The sequence below is a fragment of the Salmo salar genome, chromosome 07 (genome assembly GCF_965601325.2).
Source record: "Salmo salar chromosome 07, fSalSal1, whole genome shotgun sequence".
Classification (NCBI taxonomy): Eukaryota; Metazoa; Chordata; class Actinopteri; order Salmoniformes; family Salmonidae; genus Salmo; species Salmo salar.
Genome location: NC_138297.1, coordinates 11,352,501 through 11,380,221, shown reverse-complemented (window position 1 = coordinate 11,380,221; position 27,721 = coordinate 11,352,501). Strand labels below are relative to the sequence as shown.

General features: G+C 44.0%; 1 protein-coding gene across 4 annotated transcripts in view; it reads left to right on the top strand.

Moving 5' to 3' along the window:
* Positions 1 to 2,188: 2,188 nt before the first annotated feature.
* The window catches only part of pcdh7b (protocadherin 7b), a 212,276-nt gene continuing 186,743 nt past the window's right edge, over positions 2,189 to 27,721 (top strand). The window contains exon 1 of one of the 4 annotated variants that reach the window (XM_014206505.3): positions 2,189 to 6,218. In XM_014206505.3, coding sequence (XP_014061980.3) covers positions 3,153 to 6,218 — 3,066 coding nt within the window. In that variant the 5' untranslated portion in view covers positions 2,189 to 3,152. The remainder of the gene's footprint in view (positions 6,219 to 27,721) is intronic. The other 3 variants (XM_014206503.3, XM_014206501.3, XM_014206500.3) reach the window with 3 other exon arrangements.

Below are 27,721 nucleotides of genomic sequence, written 5' to 3'. Positions count from 1 at the left end.
CTTCGCCCCAATCTGAGGTGCCTTTTGGAAAACTCCAAGCGGGCTGTCATGTGCCTTTTACTGAGGAGTGGCTTCCGTCTGGCCACTCTACCATAAAGGCCTGATTGCTGGAGTGAAGCAGAGATGGCTGTCCTTCTGGAAGGTTCTCCCATCTCTACAGAGGAACTCTGGAGATCTGTCAGAGTGACCATCAGGTTCTTGGTCACCTCCCTGACCAAGGCCCTTCTCCCCTGATTGTTCAGTTTTGCCAGGCGGCCAACTCTAAGAAGAGTCTTGGTGGTTCCAAACTTCTTCCATTTAAGAATGATGGAGGCCACTGTGTTCTTGGGGACCTTCAATGCTGCAGACATTTTTTGGTACCCTTCCCCAGATCTGTGCCTCGACACAATCCTGTCTAAGAGCTCTACGGACTATTCCTTCAACCTCATAGCTTGGTTTTTTGCTCTGACATGCACTGTCAACTGTGGGACCTTATATAGACAGGTGTGTGCCTTTCCAAATCATGTCCAATCAATTGAATTTACCACAGGTGGACTCCAATCAAGTTGTAGAAACATTTCAAGGATGATCAATGGAAACAGGATGCACCTGAGCTCAATTTTGAGTGTCAAAGCAAAGGGTCTGAATACTTATGTAAATAAGGTATTTCTGTTTTAGATTTTTTCATACATTTGCTAACATTTCTAAAAACCTGTTTTTGCTTTGTAGTTATGGGGTATTGTGTGTAGATTGCTGAGGAATTGCTTTTATTTAATACCTTTTAGAATAAGGCTGTAACGTAACAAAATGTGGAACAAATCAATGGAGCTTTCTCAAGCGGTCTGAATAATTTCCGACGGCACTGTATAGGTAAAATTTCCTCCTACCATGGGTTCACTATGGCGGCAGGTACTCTAGTGGTTAGAGCGTTGGACTAGTAACCGAAAGGTTGCAAGATCGAGTTCCTGAGCTGACAAGGTCGTTCTGCCCCTGAACAAGGCAGTTAACCCGCTGTTCCCTGGTAGGCCGTCATTGGAATTAAGAATTTGTTCTTAACTGACTTGCCTAGTTAAATAAAAATAAAATAGTATAAGCTGCTGATATATGGCCTCAGAGGGTATTCTTTCAATGTCACTTTATGTCCCAAACCCCATTTTGAATATCTGAACCACTTCTATACTGCAAAAGCAAATTTCACTAGCATATTCTGATATATTTTCACGTTACGACGTTAATCCACTCATGTATCTGACATGAAATACTTGATGACTACACCGATTACAGAATCACGCTCATTTTGAATTGGGATAGTTCTGGTGGGTTGCGCAGTGGCGGAGTCGTAGGCACAGACTTCCCATCCGCCGAGGTGTCTCGGCTCCAGTCATGGAAATAAGAGACTACTATAGGTAACAAAAGAAACGGGATGAAAATAAAGAGCTGAAAGCGAATACACTGAGCTTGTTGCTCCGGAGAGAATCAAGCCTTAAGCGACCACACACATTCATTAACCACAGAGAGTAACCACATCGCTGCACTCAGAATCACATCTCCCCGGTTGGTCATACTAGCCTGGGAAAAAAAGAATCATGTAGAAATCATGGACGAGGGAGCGTAATTGGTTAAATATATGACTTGGATATTGCATCGTACATGCGTAAAACATGCGTAAAAGTTTATGAAAATGCTTTGACAGAAAATGGAACTGGCAGCGCATTGATATAGTCGAGCCATCATTCGAAATTGAGCGGCGACTGTCTTAACTTTAGTGAGAAATAGATTTACGGGTTTCATAGCACCGTCTACTGTAGGCCTAAATACATCATATGCCTGTGTAATAACCAAAGCACCATGATGTCAAGTGCGGCAATCGAAGATTTGCTATTGGCACATTATAAGCCATAATGCAATTTACGCAACGAATGTATGAAACACCACCCTCCGTAAAAGGGTCCATGGAAGAATGTATATTTTCCAAACCATCTCACTATACCTCCGCTCCCTGACTAAGACCATTTGAATGGGTCGTATGTGAACACATCTTTCCCTTTATACTAACAAGAAAAATACCACATTTTATTTCTTTCTCTCCCTCCCTCTCTCCCTATTCATTTAAACACATACTTCTTCGGCTACCCTCCAGACTAAACCTATATACCGATCAGGTTCAGACCTGGTTACGTGCGCTGGGGAAATAAACTGGAGGGGGTGGAGAGAGCGCGCGAGACTGCAATATCATTTGTGAATCGCTCTCACAGTGCCGCAGATAGGGGCTGCAAACGCACGCGGCGCTTATGCAGGTGAGAAAAGGGCGCTTGGATTGAGAATGCGGGACAGTATGAGGATTCTCTCGTAGGAATTTCACAATATCTACATCGGAATTACAATTGTCCGTGTTTGTTTCATTTTTGTTATTACCTCATGGTCAGAGCTTTTGTGCTGGAGAGTTTATTTTTTATTTATTCTTCTCCCTATTGCCTGTAACTGTGTGAACTATAAAACACGGACTGCTTGTTTTAAGTGAGTGGAGGTAAATAAATCAGAGCGCTCGATTCTGCTTGGATAGGCAACTGGACACAATCACTGCTTCTCCGCCGCTTCAAGGTAAGAGGACGAGCCCCTCCGTAAAGTAGGCTACTGTATCACCACAACTTGGGAATCTGTGTGGGCATTTCATTGCCACTACTCCGTATTGGACATATCTTCGGACGGGGAAATTAGGATTTTGACCATTTACGTCATTTCTATATCAATCTTGGAAGATTTTTTTTGTAACTGAAAAGACTTGGACTGATTTTAAATTTCAATTAAATAAGATAGCATTTCTCTTTACAAGCATAACATATTCGGATTCCTAATGAATTCATGACATATGATATGACCGGACTGAACGGACTGTTTCGATTGTGTTTTGCTCAGTTTTTATTGAAAGAAGGAAAGAAACATTAATTCAGTGGAAAAGGGGGAGAGGAGAGCCCGTGCACTTGCTCTTATTCAGTGCAGTCGAAGCCGTGTTGGAAGACGTCCGGAGGACGAAGTCTCACACCTCCTGAAATGGAGGACTTCAAATAATCCGAGAACGAAAATTATTGTTTTCCAAACACTATACCAGCAAGTAAACGACATCCTCATTTGATTCAAGGCTTTAAAATCCATTCATTACATTGCGGGGAACAATGAGGACTACTGGCGCAGTGGACTATTTATGCTACAGTATACTCATCCTGCAGCTGCTGAATCAGCCTGCTGCCAAGCAAGTGCTCCGATATCGCTTGGCTGAGGAGGGACCCGCGGATGTCAGGGTAGGGAACGTAGCCGTGGACCTCGGAATCGTTGCCGGGTCTGGCGAGGTGACATTTACCCTCGAGTCCGGATCTGATTTTTTCAAAATAGATAATATAACAGGCGAGCTGACCACCAATGAACGGCGGATAGACCGTGAAAAATTACAGCAGTGCCAAATGATATTTGATGAAAACGAGTGTTTCATAGATTTTGAAGTGTCAGTAATTGGACCGGCGCAGAGCTGGGTTGACCTGTTCGAGGGGAAAGTCATTATTTTAGATATAAATGATAACACCCCGTCTTTCCCATCTCCCGTGCTGACCCTATCGGTGGAGGAGAACAGGCCGATTGGTACTCTCTATCTCCTGCCCACGGCCACCGACAGAGATTTCGGTAGGAACGGAATTGAGAGATATGAGCTTATTCAAGACAGCGGGGAGAGCTCCAGGCGCCTGGGCTCAAGCTCAGGGGGGCGCGGGGCGGACAGGAGATTCGACGAGGGGGCAGGCAGGAGCAGCGTCTTTGAACTGCAAGTTGCTGACACAACAGACGGGGAGAAGCAGCCGCAGCTCATCATTAAAGGGGCACTGGACAGGGAGCAGAGGGACTCTTATGAGCTCACCCTGCGTGTTAGGGATGGAGGCGACCCCCCACGCTCTTCCCAGGCCATCCTGAGGGTGATGATCACTGATGTGAATGACAACAGCCCCCGCTTTGAGAAGGCTGTGTATGAGGCTGACCTGCCGGAGAACAGCTCCCCTGGTGCCCCAATCCTGCAGCTGAAAGCAGCTGACGCGGACGTTGGGGTGAACGGTCAGATTGAGTATGTATTCGGTGCAGCCACAGAGTCAGTGCGTAGGCTATTGAGGCTGGATGAGAGCTCTGGGTGGCTGAGCGTGCTCCATCGTATTGACCGAGAGGAGGTGAGCCAACTGCGCTTCACTGTGATGGCGAGGGACCGAGGCCAGCCGCCCAAAATGGACAAGGCCACCGTGGTTCTCAACATCAAGGATGAGAACGACAACGTGCCAGCCATCGAGATTCGTAAGATCGGACGCATCTTCCTGAAGGATGGAGTGGCCAACGTGGCTGAGGATGTAGTGGTGGACACGCCTATAGCTTTAGTCCAGGTGTCAGACCGCGACCAGGGCGAGAACGGCATCGTGACCTGCACTGTGGTGGGTGACGTGCCCTTCCAGCTCAAACCGGCCAGCGAGATCGAGGGTGAGATGAATAAGAAGAAATACTTCCTCCATACATCAGCGCCACTGGACTACGAGGCCACACAGGAGTACAACGTGGTCATCGTGGCGGTGGACTCAGGAAGCCCTAGCCTGGCCAGTAATAACTCGCTGATCGTAAAGGTGGGCGACTTCAACGACAACCCACCCATCTTTAGCCAGAACGTGGTCGAGGTGTCCTTTCCAGAAAACAATGCCCCCGGTGAGAGGGTGATTACTGTACAGGCCATCGATGCTGATAGTGGTAAGAACGCGGAAATCGCCTACTCCCTCGATTCCTCTGTGAATGGGATATTCTCCATTAATGCCGACAACGGGGACATCAGAGTAAACACCATTCTGGACAGAGAACAAACAGAGAGGTACCAGTTCAAAGTGATAGCCAAAGATAAGGGCATGCCCATACTCCAGGGGTCAGCCACTGTGGTAGTCCTAGTGGCTGATAAGAATGACAATGAGCCTAAATTCATGCAGGATGTGTTCACCTTCTACGTCAAAGAGAACCTTACACCCAACAGCCCTGTTGGCATGGTGACCGTCATTGACGCCGACAAAGGCCAGAACGCAGAAATGAGCCTCTTCATCGAGGAAGAGGAGGAGATCTTCTCCATTGAGAACGACACAGGAACCATTTTCTCCACCATGTCGTTTGACCGCGAGCAGAAAACCACCTACACTTTCCGGGTCAAGGCTGTGGACAGTGGAGACCCACCCAGATCAGCCACTGCCACCGTGTCACTCTTCGTGATGGACGAGAATGACAACCCGCCGACCGTTACCTTCCCCATCAATAGCTCATACACCCTCCTGCCCCCCTCCAGCAATGTCAGGACTGTAGTACGAACCGTCATGGCCACCGATACCGACACAGGGATCAACGCTGACCTAAACTACAGTATCATCGGGGGCAACCCTTTCAAACTGTTTGAGATCGACGGGGGCAGCGGGGTCATCTCACTTGTTGGGAAGCTGGAGCAGAAACACTATGGCCTCCACAGACTGGTGGTCCAGGTGAACGACAGTGGCCAGCCCTCGCAGAGCACCACCACCCTGGTGCACGTCTATGTCAACGAGACCCTCTCCAACTCCACTATCGTTGAGGCCCAGGTGGCTAAGAGCCTGGGCACTCCGCTCAATACCAACATCGCCGGTGACCCCAACTACGACCTGGGCAAGCAGCGGCTGAGCATTGTCATCGGCGTGGTGTCGGGCATCATGACGGTAATCCTCATCATCCTCATCGTGGTCATGGCTCGCTACTGCCGCCCCAAGAACAAGAATGGCTACGAGGCGGGCAAGAAGGACCACGAGGACTTCTTCACCCCTCAGCAGCATGACAAGGGCAAGAAGCCCAAGAAGAACAAGAAGAACAAACAGCCGTTGTATAGCAGCATCGTCACCGTCGAGGCCTCCAAGCCCAATGGCCAGCGCTACGACGGCGTCAATGAGAAGCTGTCCGACAGCCCCGGGATGGGCCGGTACCGCTCCGTCAACGGAGGGCCCGGAAGCCCGGATTTGGCCCGGCACTACAAGTCCAGCTCGCCACTGCCCACGGTCCAGCTCCACCCCCAGTCGCCCACGGCCGGGAAAAAGCATCAGGCTGTTCAGGACCTGCCCCCTGCCAACACCTTCGTTGGCACCGGAGATAACATTTCCCTTGGATCTGACCACTGCTCTGAGTACAGCAGTCAAACCATCAACAAGTACAACAAACAGGTAAGAACATATTGACTCAATATTTATATATATATATATTTTTCTCCATTCTATTTTCAAATGTCTCTCATGTTTCTCCCTCTCTTAGTGTTATCTCCAGCGTAATGCCTCCTGACAGGGCTAGTCTCAGTAGTCATGTTTCTTTCATGGTGCTAATGTGTGTCAAGTTAGCTGTATTGATCTGTTGGGGTTTGGAGTGCCATTCCGCATGTAATATTGAAAATGAAACGAGGACATGCGTAACCTACCCCAGGATATCATTTCCACCCGCCTAAGCATATCCAGCTCTTTTACTCTCTCTTTTAACTGAGCAGGTACTGTGAGGCGGTTTAGTTTGACTGGGGTGTCACATTTGCTGACCTGTACACATGTGTTTTGAGTGTTGTAGACAGCTTGCATAAGGGTCTGGTTTGCAGTTATTCTATCACAGCGGAAAATGTGGCAGGGTAGCTAGGACACCCCTCTGCCAGTTCAAGTCTCTCCCTTATTGTAACACGGCTAACTCCTTCTTCTTATTATTAGAGGAAAAAGCAAGGATAAAAAGAAGGCGTTGTGAAAATGAGGCACAGGAGTGGCTGTGTAAAGGAATGTTATTCGTGGTATCGTGTTTTACTCAGCTTATTCAGCTTGACTAGGAACATCTGGGCAGGAGGTCACATCTAACATTCCTGGGCACTGGTGTGTCTGTATCAATTCACTGACCCAGCAGTGAAATCAGGCTTCCCTAAACCTCTCCCTCCTGCTCTCTCTTTTACTCTCTCCGTCCCTTCTATAGGCTGGACTCATTTATCTCCATCTGTTCCTCTTTCCTCCCTCTCTCTCTCTCTGTCTCTCTTTCTCTTTCTCCTTTATCACTCTCTACCTCCCTCTTTATCTTTTACACATTCTCCCTCTTTCCAACCCTACCTCTGTTTCCCTCTCTTCTTCTCTCCTCTCACTGACTCTGTTAGTGCCATCGTTTGTAATGTGAAAATTCCTCCGTGACGGCAAGCACAACAGGGTCATTCATGTTCTAGGGGACTGTAGGAATTAATCAATTTGACATTATTGTTATTTTTTAAATGTTTTCAACCAGGGGAGCCAAGAGGGGCGAAGCAAGGTTAATATATTATGAAGTCAGTTCCCTTTCATCTGCATTTGCCAGGAAGATACCACTTGTTCATTGTTTCATATGTTTTCTATGGCAGTCTAATGCATTATTGATGGTTCTGTTACATGGGGCAAGCAGCAAACTCCTCTGTTTTTTTGGTCTGTCTCTCTCGTTCTCGTTCTCCCCTCATCCTCTGTTTTTCTTGGTCTGTCTCTCTTGTTCTCGTTCTCTCCTCATCCTCTATTTTTCTTGTCTTTCATTCTCTCTGTTTTATTCCCTTATCATTCCTGTCTCTTTTTTACTTACACACACACACACACACACACACACACACACACACACACACACACACACACACACACACACACACACACACACACACACACACACACACACACACACACACACACACGCTCTCTCTCTCTCGCAGTATCTGCCTCTGCATCTCTCCCTCCAAAGCCTCCTCATCTCCCAACCCATCTCTCACTCCCCTCCTCTATCTCTCAGCACCAAACCAATCTCTGCCCCACTCTCCTCTCCTCCAAATCAAATGCTCTCAAATGTCTTTGCTCTTTTGCCTCGCCTGTCTTTTTTCTTGCTGTCTTTTCTTTTTAATCTCCTCTTCCTCTACTCCATTTCCCTCTCCCTCCTGCTATTCCCCTCTCATTTCCCGCTCTCCATCCCTCCCTCCCTTTCGCTCTCCTTTACTCTCTCTTTTCGCTACTGTCTCTAACAGCTTTCTAAAGTGCTGTATTCAGTGGGTTGTTTCTCAGAGTGTGAGGAGTGCTGTTGCTTACGGATGTCTCATCCATAATTAACAGGCCACTCTATTCGCTGCCGCTGCGGCAGAGCCATGTATTGTATGTTGCTAGCTGTGCTGCTGCACTTTTATGTAATAATTTATTAAAAAATTTGATGTGCATGCTCGCTGCAGCGTTTTTTTTTATAGACAAGTCCATTTGTTTGAAGATTCCGATACAGACACAAAACACACCGGGGTGTTGAGGGTTTACAGACGCTCTCCTCGCCACCGGAATGTGCAATTATCCCTTCTTAAGCCCTCCTTCACTTTCTCCATTCTCCATCACGGTTGTTGTGAATGTAACTCCCACTGGCTAATACAATAGAAGTGTTGCCTGGTCTCTATGGTTTATAGAATGTTGTCAGTAGCAATGGGTTTCCATGGCCGAGAAGCTGCACACAAGCCTAAGTTCACCATGCGTAATGCCAAGCGTCAGCTGGAGTGGTGTAAAGCTCGCCTACCATTGGACTCTGAAGCAGCGGAGGGATGAATTACACTTCACCATCTGGCAGTCCGACGGACAAATCTGGGTTTGGCGGGGGCCAGGAGAACGCTACCTGCCCGAATGCATAGTGCGAACTGTACAATTTGGTAGAGGAGGGATAATGGCCTGGGGCTGTTTTTCATGGTTCATACTTGGCCCCTTAGTTCCATTGAAGGGAAATCTTAACTCTACAGTATACAATGACATTCTAGACGATTCTGTGCTTCCGACTTCATGGCAAAAGTTTCCTGTTTCAGCATTACAATCCCCCCCGTGCACAAAGCGAGGACCATACAGAAATGGTTTGTTGAGATTGGTGTGGAAGAACTTGACCGGCCTGCACAGAGCCCTGACCTTAACCCCATCGAACACCTTTGGGATGAATTGGAACGCCAACTGCGAGCCATTCCTAATCGCCCAAAATCAGTGCCTAACCTCACTAATGCTCTTAGCTGAATTGAAGCAAGTCCCTGCAGCAATGTTCAAACATCTAGTGGAAAGCCTTCCCAGAAGAGTTATAGCAGCAAAGGGGGTACCAACTCCATACTAATGCCTATGATTTTGGAATGAGCTGTTCGACGAGCAGGTGTCCACATACTTTTGGCCTTCTAGTGCATATAATATTCTCTAACACATTGTTAAATTCCCTGCATACTTGTCAAACGTTCACTGTTGATACTTTCGGTTGAGGTGAAGGGGAACTGAGTTAATGGCTGCACATACAGTCTCCCGAGGTTAAGTTAATTGCTGGGAATGGCCCTTGGCGTAGTTATGTGCTTCAATTATGGCATCAAGTGGTCATGTCTTTATTAAGATCACAGAGTAGTCTCTCTCTCTCTAGTTTCATGCTCTTGCTGTTTAGGGCCACCACAGCTAAACACGTTGGTGTTTAGGTAAAGCCCCCCCCCCCCCCCTTCAGTTGAGTTCATAACGTGTAATGAAATGCATAAGAATTCTCACTAGCTGGGAATAGAGTTAAACATACACGTAGAATGACTAGATTATATTTCTGTGGAATTAAACATAGACGTAGAATGACTAGATTATATTTCTGTGGAATTAAACATAGACGTAGAATGACTAGATTATATTTCTGTGGAATTAAACATAGACGTAGAATGACTAGATTATATTTCTATGGAATTAAACATAGACGTAGAATGACTAGATTATATTTCTATGGAATTAAACATAGACATAGAATGACTAGATTACGTTTCAGTGGAATTAAACATAGACGTAGAATGACTAGATTATATTTCTGTGGAATTAAACATAGATGTAGAATGACAGGATTATATTTCTGTGGAATTAAACATAGACGTAGAATGACTAGATTATATTTCTGTGGAATTAATCATAGACGTAGCATGACTAGATTATATTTCTATGGAATTAAACATAGACGTACAATGACTAGATTATATTTCTGTGGAATTAAACATAGACGTAGAATGACTAGATTATATTTCTATGGAATTAAACGTAGACGGTGAATGACTAGATGATTATATCTATGGAATTAAACATGGCTTCTTTTTTCACAAGTTCGTCTGTTGTTGCTATGGTTTTGCATGCAGAGCCGATGGGAGGTTGGATTAGGGATAAGGTGTCATGTCTGATTGTTGAGAATTGCACAGCAGATCACATTGTATCGTGACTGCTAGAGACGGGGTAATCCCCAATGTCAAATTGATCACATTAGATTTGGAAATTTCTATTCAAAACAAATCAGATTTCTCCCCCATTTATTGAATTTACAGTGGCAGGAAATCCAAAATGTAATCTATGATATTTAAGGCTAAATGAGGTTGAAACCTTTTGATGGTCTCTCTCACTCACAAACACCCACTGACTTATTTTCTCTCTTTCTCTCTCTTTCCCTCCACCTCTCTCTATCTTTCTCTCACTCCCCCTAAAAATCGAAAAAGACACAAGAAAGAGAGTCCTGTTTGTGGTAGACAGAATGGTCTACTGTTTCACAGGCAAGGTAGAGGGGGGAGGAAGAGTAGAGTCCCATTGACTGTGAGTCTCTTCTGCGGTATCAGGTTCCTCCTAGGTCTCCTTCCAGCTCATCCTTCGCCTACCTAATCTCACAATAACCACCGTACAGGCAGCAGCCGGCTCAGGCTCAGTCTCCAAGCAGGTAACCAGGCAACCGGCTGAGTTTAGCAGGCGAGGCGAAGCCTCCTCTTTTACTCATTAGTCATTAAGCCAGGCGAGCGCAGAGCAAGAAGCCAGCGTGTCACTGAGCAGCTGTCGAGAGTTAGAGCAGGAGGGTGATGTACCTGACATTTCAGCCCCTCCTGGAGGTCCACAGATTGGATCCGGGCCTGTTGTTTTGTTCTCTTTCTTCCTTTGTAGGCCTACTGCGACATTGTTCTCAGTTGTCATATTTCCCTAGCTAAATCCCTGCGTTGAACAGGGCTTCAGTTGATGATTGTCATACTCTCAAGTACCAAATGCCTAAAGCAAAATTATTGTCCAAGATAAGATATAAAAGAGAATAGCTCACCTGTCCTATCCAAAGAAACACTGTTTACTGAACAGGCATTTTTAACTGGGTCATTTAAAAGAAGGATATCCCGATCCAGGTGGATCCTGGTATTATCTCTTCTAAACAAAAGAGACCTGAGGCAGGTTGTAATCCTATCCCTCTGCCTCTCCTCAGGGCATGTATAAAGCTCAGATCACTGGGTCAGCTGAGGCTGCCTCCCAGGTTAGGGTTGATGCAGCATGACTGGACGTGGCCCCGTTTCCCTCAACGCCCTCTTCTCCCTCAGCTCAGTTCTCTTAGCACAGCTGTTGCTCCTATCACATCCTCCCCCTCCCTTCCGTCCCCCCCTCCCTCCCGTCCCCTCCCTTCTGTCCCCTCCCTCCCGTCTCCTCCCTTCCATCCCCTCCCTCCCGTCCCCTCCCTCCCGTCCCCTCCCTTCTGTCCCCTCCCTCCCTCCCATCCTCTCCCTCCCGTCCCCTCCCTCCCGTCCCCTCACCTCCCTCCCGTCCCCTCCCTCCCTCCCGTCCCCTCCCCTCCCCTCCTGTCCCTTCCCCTCTCGTCCCCTCCCATTACCTCCCCTGCTGTCCCCTCCCCTCCCCTCCTGTCCCCTCCCATCCCCTCCCTGCTGTCCCCTCCCCTCCCGTCCCCTCCCATTCCCTCCCCTGCTGTCCCCTCCCGTCCCCTCCCTCCTGTCCCTCCTGTCCCCTCCCGTTCCTCCCCTCCCATCCCGCCCCACCCCCTTTCCCCTCCCCTCCCCTCAGTTCCTCCTGTCCCCTCCCATCCCCTCCCCTCCCCTGCAGTCCCCTCCCTCCTGTCCCGTCCCATCCCCTCCCCTGCTGTCCCCTCCCATCTCTTCCTCTGACCTATCAAGCCCCAGCTTACCTCATTTACATAGGAGCCATGTTCCCTTCTCACCACAGTATCTCAAACAAACAACATCGCCATGCTAATAGGGGTCATTGTGTCTGTGTTCGCTGGCCACACACACACACAGGAAGTGACAAGCTTTTTGTACTCTCGGTCCGGCCAGATCACAAAACCAATATGGAAAACCCTCCATTTGCCTGGAGGCTAATTTGTGTAAACCAAAAAAAACTATTGTAACTACTTAAACACTTTTGAGAAGCCACAATTGACCTCATTTGTTTTGCTGCCCCCCCCCCCCTTGTGAACCTTAATTGTTGCCATCTACTACCCTTGCATGTTTGTAAGTAGTCAACGGCCTATATCTAAATGAACAGCCGCAACACAGGCAACCTATGTCTACTGCAAACATGTTTCTTTGTCCTTTATCTCCATAGTAACCATATAGTACACTGCTCCCTCTGTGTGTATTTTAGTGTCACAACTCCGCGTTGTCCTTCCATCTAGTTGGTTTTGATCTGTGTCAAATGGTTTGAGGGAAGCCCACAGTTTTGGCCAGGTTGACTCCCCTGTGGACGCTGATACGGGGTCGACTGAGAGACAAGACTTGAGGCTTGACCGAAGAGAAAACATTGGAAAACAACCGGTGCCCCCGCACATTGACTCAGTACCGGCACCCCCCTGTATATATTGTTATTTACTGCCCCTTTAATTACTTGTTACTTTTATGTCTTATTTTTATCTGTATTTTTTTGAAACTGCACTGTCGTTTAGGGGCTCGAAAGTAAGCATTTCACTGTAAGGTGAAATGTATTCGGCGAAATGTTGTACACATGCGCCGAATACCTGTTGTATTCGGCGCATGTGACTAATAAAATTTGATTTGATTTGATTTTGTCACTCTGGATCTCATGGCCGTTACAGGATGCAAATCACACTGCTGATAATTGCAGTTTGGTTTATCTTCTATATTTGAATCCAATGCGGATCATGCAAGTTGAGTAGTTCCTGAACACTGTGTAGTTACTCTATGTGTTCAGCATGGGTGTTGGTGAATCATAGTAATTTCCCGTACAGGGAAATTATTAAAAAAAATTGTGGGCAGGACAAGGTAGAATAACATATGAAATGATTGTGTTCTAGGTACAGTATAGCCACTAAAATAAGATAATCACAGATGACTGACATACAATTACAGAAGCAGCATGGGTTTGCCTGGGAATCATGAAGTATTGTATATACACAAGGAACAGAGTCATGAAGTACTGTATATACACAGGGAACAGAATCATGAAGTATTGTATATACACAGGGAACATCATGAAGTACTGTATATACACAAGGAACAGAGTCATGAAGTACTGTATATACACAGGGAACAGAATCATGAAGTATTGTATATACACAGGGAACAGAACCATGAAGTACTGTATATACACAGGGAACAGAACCATGAAGTACTGTATATACACAAGGCACAGAATCATGAAGTACTATATATACACAAGGCACAGAATCATGAAGTAATATATATATACACAGAGAACAGAACCATGAAGTACTGAATATACACAGGGAACAGAACCATGCAGTACTGTATATACACAGGGAACAGAGTCATGAAGTACTGTATATACACAGGGAACAGAACCATGAAGTACTGTATATACACAGGGAACAGAGTCATGAAGTACTATATATACACAGGGAACATCTTGAAGTACTGTATATACACAGGGAACAGAACCATGAAGTACTGTATATACACAGGGAACAGAGTCATGAAGTACTGTATATACACAGGGAACAGAACCATGAAGTACTGTATATACACAGGGAACAGAGTCATGAAGTACTGTATATACACAGGGAACAGAACCATGAAGTACTGAATATACACAGGGAACAGAACCATGAAGTACTGTATATACACAGGGAACAGAACCATGAACTACTGTATATACACAGGGAACAGAACCCAGAAGTACTGTGTATACACAGGGAACAGAACCATGAAGTACTGTATATACACAGGGAACAGAACCATGAAGTACTGTGTATACACAGGGAACAGAACCATGAAGTACTGTATATACACAGGGAACAGAACCCAGAAGTACTGTATATACACAGGGAACAGAACCATGAAGTACTCTATATACACAGGGAACAGAACCCAGAAGTACTGTATATACACAGGGAACAGAACCATGAAGTACTGTATATACACAGGGAACAGAACCATGAAGTACTGTATATACACAGGGAACAGAACCCAGAAGTACTGTGTATACACAGGGAACAGAACCATGAAGTACTGTATATACACAGGGAACAGAACCATGAAGTACTGTATATACACAGGGAACAGAACCATGAAGTACTGTATATACACAGGGAACAGAACCCAGAAGTACTGTATATACACAGGGAACAGAACCATGAAGTACTGTATATACACAGGGAACAGACCTGGTGGTGGGAGAAGATGACAGGGATGCAGAATGAGATCAGCTGGTTGGTGTATCACTTTATTATTAGTAGTAGTACAGGATGTTGCCTGTGGTGCTGTGTTTACTGCCGTGCCTACTGACGCTAATTTGATCAAATTTGTCTCGGTGGCTTAATTTACTTTACTGTGGACAGCAGCAGTACACCAGGCATGTGTGCTGTACAGTGAGACTGGAATGGCGGGAGATAGGAAGGGAGGGAGAAGGAGAGCGAGAGAGAGAGAGAGAGAGAGTGAGAGAAATACTCTTGGAATTGCACTGGCCAGCAAATTCCAGAATAATTTGAATTGGGCGATTTAAATACATTAGTTTTAGGCCAGTGAATAATCTTCGGATTAGGGTTACCTGACAGCTGAGCAGGCATGCAGGAGAGATGTGGAAGGAAGGAAGTAAGGAAGGAAGGAAGGCAGGAAAGAAAGAAAGAAAGACAGAAAACGAGAGAGAGGGAGAGCACTAGCCCCTACTCAATACTGAATGTGTTGGATTCTGTCTGACTAACTGTTTGACTACTGGTTGGATGACCAGGTTGAGTGTATGACAATGTACACAACATTCCTTAATTACATACATGGTATTATACCTCATGTATTTCAGTCGCTTTGAATGAGCTGCACTGACTACCTGACCTGAAAAAATGCCAGGCTTTTCGAGGGCAAGAGTTTTCTCAGGAATCAATCACATTTTTAAACCTGGCATTGTATACACAGTTGAAGGAGGCCTTGAGCAATCTCTCTCTCTCTCTCTCTCTCTCTCTCTCTCTCTCTCTCTCTCACTCTCTCTCTCTCTTTAACTCTCCTACTTTCTTTCCATTCTTTTTCTGTGCTCGTCTCTCTCCTTCTGTTCTGTTGTCTCTGTCTCTTTCTGTCTTTCTTTCTCTCCCGCTTCTCCTCTCTCGCTCCGAGTGTACATCTGCCATTATGGCCGTTAGCTGGGTATGAATGTAAATAGTCATGATTGAATTGGGAGCAGGCCAGATGCATCCCCAACATTTGTCACGATAACACGATGAGAGAGAAGAAGGAGAGAGGAAACGGTATGTGGCTTGATTGCTCACCGACTCGCCGTCTGATTGTAAGTGGAAGTGTCGGCTACGTCCCCTTTCTTTCTGAGCATACTTTTCAATTTGATGACAGCGGATATGGAATTTCATTTTCTATGCAGCGCTCTCACATTAGATCTAGCCTGAAAATACTGATTTGAAGGTAATCCATCCCTTTTACCAGGTATAAATTCCTGCACTTGATGTCGCTGTGGCGATGGAGGCGGCAGCAGGGGAAAGCTCTCCAGATGTTTTGAATTCTGTTTGTCTGTGGGCTTGTGTAAATACCTGATAGGGGCCCACCCAATGTCGCTGAAAGCTACATTGCTATTGTTGGTATTTCCTATTGTGTCTGTCCCCCCTTATTCACTTTTTCTTCAACCAACAGCTCCAGTAACTCTGAACATCACTTAGCATCACTGCTAGTGGAACTCAGGGGAATAGTTTGCTGTCAACATGGGGGATCACAACAGGGATCATACTGTAGCTACATGGGTTTGTCTGTGTTTGATTTTAATGGGCAACAACAGAATAGTTTCTGCTCTTCATAAACATTGCACGGCCCACTGAGACTTTCCCATGATGATACTATGTTGACTGGAAAAGGTCAGGGCATATTTTTGTGTCAGTGTTTCCCCTAGGATTTTTTTCAGCAGGGGTGGCAAGGGTAGCCGGGGATGATGCGGGGAGTGCTATAGCTTGGAAAATAAATTAACGTGACTCTGGATGACAGCATAATGATGTTTGTTTCCAAAATTACGGTGGTTTTCCTAAATAAGTGAAAACCGCTTCGTGTTTTGTTTCTTTGCCATGATATGATGAAGTATGAAGATACTGGTATCATCCTGGCCCAATGTATTTTTAATGGATTTATATGTTTTTAGATCTGATAGTTCTCTGATTGTTCTCTACTAGTTCTCTGCTAGCTCTCTGATTGTTCTGTACTAGTTCTCTGCTAGCTCTCTGATTGTTCTCTACTAGTTCTCTGCTAGCTCTGTGATTGTTCTCTACTAGTTCTCTGCTAGCTCTCTGATTGTTCTCTACTAGTTCTCTGCTAGCTCTCTGATTGTTCTCTACTAATTCTCTGCTAGTTATCTACTAGTTCTCTGATAGTTATCTACTAGCTCTCTGATTGTTCTCTACTAGTTCTCTGCTAGTTCTCTTCTAGTTCTCTGCTAGTTCTCCGCTAGTTCTCTTCTAGTTCTCTGCTAGTTCTCTGCTAGTTCTCTACTAGTTCTCTGCTAGTTCTACACTAGTTCTCTGCTAGTTCTCTGCTAGTTATCTACTAGTTCTCTGCTAGTTATCTACTAGTTCTCTGCTAGTTCTCTGATAGTTCTCTGCTAGTTCTACACTAGTTCTCTGCTAGTTCTCTACTAGTTCTCTACTATTTCTCTACTAGTTCTCTGATAGTTATCTACTAGTTATCTACTCGTTCTCTCCTAGTTCTCTGCTAGTTCGCTGCTAGTTCGCTGCTAGTTCTCTACTAGTTATCTACTAGTTATCTGCTAGTTCTCTGCTAGTTCTCTACTAGTTCTCTGCTAGTTCTCTACTCGTTCTCTACTCGTTCTCTACTCGTTCTCTGCTAGTTCTCTGCTAGTTTTCTACTAGTTCTCTACGAGTTATCTCCTAGTTCTCTACTAGTTCTCTAATAGTTCTCTACTAGTTCTCTACTAGTTCTCTGCTAGTTATCTCCTAGCTCTCTACTAGTTATCTGCTAGTTCTCTACTAGTTCTCTGTTGGTTATCTATTTGTTCTCTGCTAGTTCTCTGCTAGTTCTCTACTAGTTATCTGCTAGTGCTTTGCTAGTTCTCTGCTAGTTCTCTATAGTTATCTGCTAGTTCTCTACTAGTTCTCTACTTGTTCTCTGCTAGTTCTCTACTAGTTCACTGCTAGTTCTCTACTAGTTATCTGCTAGTTCTCTACTAGTTCTCTGCTGGTTATCTACTTGTTCTCTGCTAGTTCTCTACTAGTTCACTGCTAGTTCTCTACTAGTTATCTGCTAGTTCTCTACTAGTTCTCTGCTAGTTCTCTACTAGTTATCTGCTAGTTCTCTACTAGTTCTCTACTAGTTATCTCCTAGTTCTCTACTAGTTCTCTACTAGTTCTCTGCTAGTTCTTTACGAGTTATATCCTAGTTCTCTGCTAGTTCTCTACTAGTTCTCTGCTAGTTCTCTCCTAGTTCTCTACTAGTTCTCTGTTGGTTATCTACTTGTTCTCTGCTAGTTCTCTGCTAGTTCTCTACTAGTTATCTGCTAGTGCTTTGCTAGGTCTCTGCTAGTTCTCTATAGTTATCTGCTAGTTCTCTACTAGTTCTCTACTTGTTCTCTGCTAGTTCTCTACTAGTTCACTGCTAGTTCTCTACTAGTTATCTGCTAGTTCTCTACTAGTTCTCTGCTGGTTATCTACTTGTTCTCTGCTAGTAGTCTACTAGTTCACGGCTAGTTCTCTACTAGTTATCTGCTAGTTCTCTACTAGTTCTCTGCTAGTTCTCTACTAGTTATCTGCTAGTTCTCTACTAGTTCTCTACTAGTTATCTCCTAGTTCTCTGCTAGTTCTTTACGAGTTATATCCTAGTTCTCTGCTAGTTCTCTACTAGTTCTCTGCTAGTTCTCTCCTAGTTCTCTACTAGTTCTCTGTTGGTTATCTACTTGTTCTCTGATAGTTCTCTGCTAGTTCTCTACTAGTTATCTGCTAGTGCTTTGCTAGTTCTCTGCTAGTTCTCTATAGTTATCTGCTAGTTCTCTACTAGTTCTCTACTTGTTATCTACTTGTTCTCTGCTAGTTCTCTACTAGTTCACTACTAGTTCTCTACTAGTTATCTGCTAGTTCTCTACTAGTTCTCTGCTGTTATCTACTTGTTCTCTGCTAGTTCTCTAGTAGTTCACTGCTAGTTCTCTACTAGTTATCTGCTAGTTCTCTACTAGTTCTCTGCTGGTTATCTACTTGTTCTCTGCTAGTTATCTACTAGTTCTCTGCTAGTTCTCTACTAGTTCACTGCTAGTTCTCTACTAGTTATCTGCTAGTTCTCTACTAGTTCTCTGCTAGTTCTCTACTAGTTATCTGCTAGTTCTCTACTAGTTCTCTACTAGTTATCTCCTAGTTCTCTACTAGTTCTCTACTAGTTATCTGCTAGTTCTTTGCTAGTTCTCTGCTAGTTCTCTACTAGTTATCTGCTAGTTCTCTATAGTTATCTGCTAGTTCTCTACTAGTTCTCTACTTGTTCTCTGCTAGTTCTCTACTAGTTCACTGCTAGTTCTCTACTAGTTATCTGCTAGTTCTCTACTAGTTCTCTGCTGGTTATCTACTTGTTCTCTGCTAGTAGTCTACTAGTTCACTGCTAGTTCTCTGCTAGTTATCTGCTAGTTCTCTACTAGTTCTCTGCTAGTTCTCTACTAGTTATCTGCTAGTTCTCTACTAGTTCTCTACTAGTTATCTCCTAGTTCTCTGCTAGTTCTTTACGAGTTATATCCTAGTTCTCTGCTAGTTCTCTACTAGTTCTCTGCTAGTTCTCTCCTAGTTCTCTACTAGTTCTCTGTTGGTTATCTACTTGTTCTCTGCTAGTTCTCTGCTAGTTCTCTACTAGTTATCTGCTAGTGCTTTGCTAGTTCTCTGCTAGTTCTCTATAGTTATCTGCTAGTTCTCTACTAGTTCTCTACTTGTTATCTACTTGTTCTCTGCTAGTTCTCTACTAGTTCACTACTAGTTCTCTACTAGTTATCTGCTAGTTCTCTACTAGTTCTCTGCTGTTATCTACTTGTTCTCTGCTAGTTCTCTAGTAGTTCACTGCTAGTTCTCTACTAGTTATCTGCTAGTTCTCTACTAGTTCTCTGCTGGTTATCTACTTGTTCTCTGCTAGTTATCTACTAGTTCTCTGCTAGTTCTCTACTAGTTCACTGCTAGTTATCTGCTAGTTCTCTACTAGTTCTCTGATAGTTCTCTACTAGTTATCTGCTAGTTCTTTACTAGTTCTCTACTAGTTATCTCCTAGTTCTCTACTAGTTCTCTACTAGTTATCTGCTAGTTCTTTGCTAGTTCTCTGCTAGTTCTCTACTAGTTATCTGCTAGTTCTCTACTAGTTCTCTACTAGTTATCTGCTAGTTCTCTGCTAGTTTTGTACTAGTTCTCTACTAGTTCTGTACTACTTCTCTGCTAGTTCTCTGCTAGTTTTTTACTAGTCCTCTTCTAGTTCTCTGCTAATTTTGTACTAGTTCTCTTCTAGTTATCCACTAGTTCTCTGCTAGTTCTGTACTAGTTCTCTGCTAGTTCTCTGCTAGTTCTGTACTAGTTCTCTGCTAGTTCTCTGCTAGTTCTGTACTAGTTATCTTCTAGTTCTCTGCTAGTTTTGTACTAGTTCTCTTCTTGTTCTGTTCTAGTTCTCTGCTAGTTCTGTACTAGTTCTCTGCTAGTTCTCTGCTAGTTCTGTACTAGTTCTGTACTAGTTCCCTGCTAGTTCTGTACTAGTTCTCTTATTGTTCTCCGCTAGTGTGTGTGTGTGTGAGGGATGCACGACTCACAGCGTGGGCAGATTAATCACTTTCTGCCACGTGGTGCCAGAGTGTCAAGGGGACTGCCAAAGTGTCCGTGGCCCTAGACTAGGCCCATTTAAACCACCTTCAACGGGCAGCGCTGTCACACATCCTTCATGACAATGAGAAAAAGAGGTATAAACGGCTGACACTTTACCCCATAATTCAGCCTTTAGTGTCACCCGTCACCATCGGCGACTACCAAAGACCAATCCCATCGCTCGTTAGTGAGATGTGAACTTATTTATGAAGAAGGGATGGCTAGTAGGGGAGAAAAAAAGAGGTTGACTGACATGTTATTTGAAAGACAGACAGAGTGAAGTGAGATGTGCATTAAAAAATACTTTCACATACGTAACTTGTCACAATTTCACGATAATTTGTGATAGTGGGTTTCTGTTTGAATGGTGCCTGGGTGCTGACAGGGGAAAAGTAGTTCAGCTCTGTGATCTGGTGGAGTCTAGAAGATACCACCTTCACCCCAGGGCCAGAATCTGCTGCTTGATTTCAGGGGTCCTGACAAACACACAGGCTCACAGAGAGAAGCGCACACACACACACACACACACACACACACACACACACACAGCCTGCTTCTTTTACACCAAATTCTCATTCATCTCTTGCTATGGAGTGGCTGTTGAAATATTAAGATATATATTAAGATCTCTTGACTGCATAAATAAGATTAAGAATCAGCCATGATCACTAATACAGTTTTAACCCCGGCATTTTAGTCCAAAGGATAGCGTTTTATTACCAGGCTCATCCATTTATATCTAGCCTGCTGTCTCAGGGTATAATGGACCTGACTTGACTTGAGAGGAGAAAAGAGGACAACTTGAGAGGGGAAAAGAGGACATCTTGTGAGGGGAAAAGAGGACATCTTGAGAGGGGAAAAGAGGACATTTTGAGAGGGGAAAAGAAGACATCTTGAAAGGCACTACTAGCCCAGGAGATAGTGCTCTCCCCAGCCATCCATCAAACCCTGGGTTAGCTGTACTGTGTGTGTTCGTGTGTGTGTGTGTTTAAGACTATTTGCGCATGTGTGTGTGTGTGTGTGTGGCTCCTGTGCAGGCTTGAGAAGACAGCAACAGGGGCCTCCACAGTTCAGCCCCTCCATCATCCAGCACACCAAGCACAAACACAGCTACATGCCTGACAGAGTTTCAATATCCTGTGTGTGTGTGTGTGTGTGTGTGTGTTTGTGTTCCTCTCCATGTGTGTGAGTGTGTGTGCTTGTAATGCTACAGATGTAGGATCTGAATTTGATCACCCTGTTGCAGGATAACTTTGCAGGAAATGTAAAACTAGAGGGGACTTGAGGTTTAAAAAAAAAAATAATGTCAGACTTGAGTTTCCCGTTAACAAATCAAATCAAATCAAATGTATTTGTATAGCACTTCTTACATCAGCTGATATCTGAAAGTGCTGTACAGAAACCCAGCCTAAAACCACAAACAGCAAGCAATGCAGGTGTAGAAGCACGGTGGCTAGGAAAAACTTCCTAGAAAGGCCAAAACCTAGGAAGAAACCTAGAGAGGAACCAGGCTATGAGGGGTGGCCAGTCCTCTTCTGGCTGTGCCGGGTGGAGATTATAACAGAACATGGCCAAGATGTTCAAATGTTCATAAATGACCAGCATGGTCAAATAATAATAATCATAGTAGTTGTCGCGGGAGCAAAAGTCAGCAACTCAAAAGTAAATATCAGTTGGCTTTTTCATAGCCGATCTTTGAGAGTATCTCTACCGCTGCTGCTATCTCTAGAGAGTTGAAAACAGCAGGTCTGGGGCAGGTAATACGTCCGGTGAACAGGTCAGGGTTCCATAGCCGCAGGCAGAACAGTTGAAACTGGAGCAGCAGCACGGCCAGGTGGACTGGGGACAGCAAGGAGTCTTCATGCCAGGTAGTCCTGAGGCATGGTCCTAGGGCTCAGGTCCTCCGAGAGAGAGAAAGAAAGAAAGAGAGAAAGAGAGAATTAGATAGAGCATATTTAAATTAACACTGGACACCGGATAAGACAAGAGAAATACTCCAGATGTAACAGACTGACCCTAACCCCCCGACACATAAACTACTGCAGCATAAATACTGGAGGCTGAGACAGGAGGGGTCAGGAGACACAGTGGCCTCATCCGATGATACCCCCGGACAGGGCCAAACAGGCAGGATATAACCCCACCCACTTTGCCAAAGCACAGCCCCCACACCACTAGAGGGATATCTCCAACCACCAACTTACCATCCTGAGACAAGGCCGAGTATAGCCCACAAAGATCTCCGCCACGGCACAACCCAAAGGGGGGCGCCAACCCAAACAACAATTTAAGAACCCCTACAAAAATGTCCATTAATTATAATCCATATAATAATTCACATCTGTTGTTGCTGCAGGATTCTTTTTCTGTTGTAGCAAACTGGCTCAAATGTAGATCCTAAATCTGTAAGGTTCATTGTTTGTGAGCGGATGGATTTTCTCATACCCTACATACACACGTGTGACATCCGTGTGACTCACACGCACACATACCCCTCCCACTGTCCAAACCAATAGACTGAACAAAATGAAAAATCCCCACGTAACATGTGCAGTAGCAGCAGAAATATTAATTAGGCTAGTGTCTGCAGGGCAGGAGAGGCCCTACCATCGATGAGGCCTTACCTGGGAGAGAGCAGGCTATTAGCCCGGCCCGATAAATCTTGTCAAACTTGGGAGTAGTCTGGAAGCTCAGCTGAAGAATGAAGGTCATGGATGACCGGGACTTTATGAGTGGCCTCACTCGCTGGTATCAAATTAGCTGAATTATGAAGTCCCACAGGCCTTTTCAGGAATGCTAATTCTCCTGTTTTCATCTCTCTCACTGCTCTCTTGCTCTCTCTCTCTCTCTCTCTCTCTCTCTCTCTCTCTCTCCTCTCTCTCTCTCTCTCTCTCTCTCTCGCTCCGGTAGCTATAGATTCTTGTCATGTCATTAGAGGAATTATACAGTGATTTAGAGCGGTTGCAGCGTCTTAACCAATTTCATTACGTCATTTAACTAGGAAGGTGTGTGTACGTTAGCAAGCTAGTTAATCTAGTCTAACTATAGCTAACTCTGTAGGCCTTCCCATAGCTCCAAGTGTGTATGTTCTAACTGGCTATGATGTTTATTTTAGGAAGACAAATTCATCCAGCGATGCAAGTTTGATAGAATTTGATAGAATTAGGCTATTGATTTGTGGCCGTTAACCTCCAGCCTTTTTGTTAACATTCACCGTTTCTCCTCGTTCTCCTCTTTTGGTTTCCACCACATCTCCCACAGATGGGAAAAGGAGTGGGTTGGAGATTTTAATAATTTCTACCCCTCTCTCTCTCTCTCTCTCTCTCTCTCTCTCTCTCTCTCTCTCCATCCTCCCTGTATCTCTCTCAATCCTCCCTCTATCTCTCTCCATCCTCCCTCTCTCTTCAATAATATTCCTCAGTAATATCTACACACAGTCCGTCAGACTTGACCACAGGTTTCTGAAAGGCAGCCATTTTGTAAAAGTCATAGAAGCACTTAGAGTTATAGGGACTTGAAAAATGACAGGTCTGAGTTCAGCCTTTTGTATCGCTCTTTGGTTATGGAAGGAAAGAACAGGAAACAGAGGGAATAATTAAGGCCTGTAGAATGGTGTTTGATACCATCCATTAACTTTGGGGGTCGGGTCCAATGCAGCACTTGGGGGACACAATAGCCAATTGTAAATCACTAGATTGGATTCAGTAGTGAGAATTCTTTTGGGGCGACAAGAAACAGAACTCACTCACTGAGAAATGAGGGAATGTTCTTATATTTGTTGCCGTTAGATTTTGTCTTGATTAGGTTTGTGCTTCATGGGAAATGGAAGAGCATCAATCAAATTGACTCTTTGTGGGCGGTACTGGGAATAGAATAAGGAGGAAGAAAAAAAACTCCTGCAGTCTGATAGCCTCTTATACGCACTCTGATATAGCCTCGTATACCGACTCTTATATAGCCTCTTATATAGCCTCACATGCCGACTCTTATATAACCTTATATAGTATCGTATACCAACTCTTATATAGCCTCATATACCGACTCTTATATAGCCTCTTATATAGCCTTGTATACCGACTCTTAAATAGCCTCTTATATAGTTTCGTATACCGACTCTTAAATAACCTCTTATATAGCCTCATATACCGACTCTTATATAGCCTCTTATACAGAGTCTTATATAGCCTCATATACAGCCTCTTATATAGCCTCGTATACCGACTCTTATATAGCCTCGTGTTCCAACTCTTATATCGCCTCATATACCGACTCTTATATAGCCTCTTATATAGCCTCGTATACCGACTCTTATATAGCCTTGTGTTCCGACTCTTATATAGCCTCATATACCGACTCTTATATAGCCTCTTATATAGTCTCGTATACCGACTCTTATATAGCCTCTTATACAGAGTCTAATATAGACTCTTATACAGCCTCTTATATGGCCTCGTATACAATCTTTTATATAGCCTCATATACCGACTCTTATATAGTCCCGTATACCGACTCTTATATAGCCTTATATAGCATCGTATACCAACTTTTATATAGCCTCGTATACCGACTCTTATATAGCCTCTTATATAGCCTTGTATACCGACTCTTAAATAGCCTCTTATATAGTTTCGTATACCGACTCTTAAATAGCCTCTTATATAGCCTCATATACCGACTCTTATATAGCCTCTTATAAAGAGTCTTATATAGCCTCGTATACAGCCTCTTATATAGCCTCGTATACCGACTCTTATATAGCCTCGTGTTCCGACTCTTATATAGCCTTGTATACTGACTCTTATATAGCCTCGTATACCGACTCTTATATAGCCTCTTATACAGAGTCTAATATAGCCTCTTATACAGCCTCTTATATGGCCTCGTATATAACCTTTTATATAGCCTCATATACCGACTCTTATATAGTCCCGTATACCGAGTCTTATATAGCCTTGTATACCAACTCTTATATAGCCTAGTATTTCAACTCTTATATAGCCTCATATACCGACTCTTTGATAGCCTCATATACCGACTCTGATATAGGCTCGTGTTCCGACTCTTATATCGCCTCATATACCGACTTTTATATAGCCTCATATACCGACTCTTATATAGACTTATACAGTCTTGTTTACCAACTCTTATATAGCCTCGTATACCGACTCTTATATAGAGTCTTATACAGTTTCGTATACCAACTCTTATATAGCCTCGTATACTGACTCTTATGTAGACTCTTATACAGTCTCATATACCAACTCTTATATAGCCTCATATACCAACTCTTATATAGCCTTGTGTTCCGACTCTTATATAGCCTCGTATATTGAGTCTTATATAGGCTCGTATACCGGCTCTTATGTAGTCTCGTATACCAACTCTTATATTGCCTTGTATACCCGACTCATACAGTGCCTTGCGAAAGTATTCGGCCCCCTTGAACTTTTCAACCTTTTGCCACATTTCAGGCTTCAAACATAAAGATATAAAACTGTACTTTTTTGGTGAAGAATCAACAACAAGTGGGACACAATTATGAAGTGGAACGAAATTTATTGGATATTTCAATTTTTTTTAACAAATATAAAACAGAAAAATTGGCCGTGCAAAATTATTCAGCCCCTTTACTTTCAGTGCAGCAAACTCTCTCCAGAAGTTCAGTGAGGATCTCTGAATGATCCAATATTGACCTAAATGACTAATGATGATAAATAGAATCCACCTGTGTGTAATCAAGTCTCCGTATAAATGCACCTGCTCGGATAGTCTCAGAGGTCCGTTTAAAGCGCAGAGAGCATCATGAAGAACAAGGAACACACCAGGCAGGTCCGAGATACTGTTGTGGAGAAGTTTAAAGCTGGATTTGGATACAAAAAGATTTCCCAAGCTTTAAACATCCCAAGGAGCACTGTGCAAGCGATAATATTGAAATGGAAGGAGTATCAGACCACTGCAAATCTACGAAGACCCGGCCGTCCCTCTAAACTTTCAGCTCATACAAGGAGAAGACTGATCAGAGATGCAGCCAAGAGGCCCATGATCACTCTGGATGAACTGCAGAGATCTACAGCTGAGGTGGGAGACTCTGTCCATAGGATAACAATCAGTCGTATACTGCACAAATCTGGCCTTCATGGAAGAGTGGCAAGAAGAAAGCCAATTCTTAAAGATATCCATAAAAAGTGTCATTTAAAGTTTGCCACTAGCCACCTGGGAGACACACCAAACATGTGGAAGAAGGTGCTCTGGTCAGATGAAACCAAAATCAAACTTTTTGGCAACAATGCAAAACGTTATGTTTGGCGTAAAAGCAACACAGGCCATCACCCTGAACACACCATCCCCACTGTCAAACATGGTGGTGGCAGCATCATGGTTTGGGCCTGCTTTTCTTCAGCAGGGGCAGGGAAGATGGTTAAAATTGATGGGAAGATGGATGGAGCCAAATACAGGACCATTCTGGAAGAAAACCTGATGGAGTCTGCAAAAGACCTGAGACTGGGACGGATATTTGTCTTCCAACAAGACAATGATCCAAAACATAAAGCAAAATCTACAATGGAATGGTTCACAAATAAACATATCCAGGTGTTAGAATGGCCAAGTCAAAGTCCAGACCTGAATCCAATCGAGAATCTGTGGAAAGAACTGAAAACTGCTGTTCACAAACGCTCTCCATCCAACCTCACTGAGCTCGAGCTGTTTTGCAAGGAGGAATGGGCAAAAATTTCAGTCTCTCGATGTGCAAAACTGATAGAGGCATACCCCAAGCGACTTACAGCTGTAATCGCAGCAAAAGGTGGTGCTACAAAGTATTAACTTAAGGGGGCTGAATAATTTTGCACGCCCAATTTTTCAGTTTTTTATTTGTTAAAAAAGTTTGAAATATCCAATAAATTTCGTTCCACTTCATGATTGTGTCCCACTTGTTGTTGATTCTTCACAAAAAATTACAGTTTTATATCTTTATGTTTGAAGCCTGAAATGTGGCAAAAGGTCGAAAAGTTCAAGGGGGCCGAATACTTTCGCAAGGCACTGTATATAGCCTTTTATATCAACTCTTATATAGCCTCGTATACCGACTCTTACATAGCCTCATGTTCCGACTCTTATATAGCCTCGTATACCAACTCTCATATAGCCTCTTATACAGTTGCGTATACCGAATCTTAAATAACCTCTTATACAGAGTCTAATATAGACTCTTATATAGCCTCGTATACCGACTCTTATATAGCTTCTTGTATAGCATCATATACCGACTCTTATATAGCCTTGTATACCGACTCTTATATAGTCTCTTATACAGAGTCTAATATAGCCTCTTATATAGCCTCTTATACAGCCTCGTATACAGCCTCTTATATAGCCTCGTATATCGACTCTTATATAGCCTTGTATACTGACTCATATAGCCTTGTATACCGACTCTTATATGGCCTCATATACCGACTCTTATATAGACTCATATACCAACTCTTATATAGCCTCGTATATCGACTCTTATATAGACTCTTATACAGTCTCGTATACCAACTCTTATATAGCCTCATATACCGACTCTTATATAGACTCTCATACAGTCTCGTATACCAACTCTTATATAGTCTTGTCTACCGACTCTTATATAGCCTAGTATTTCAACTCT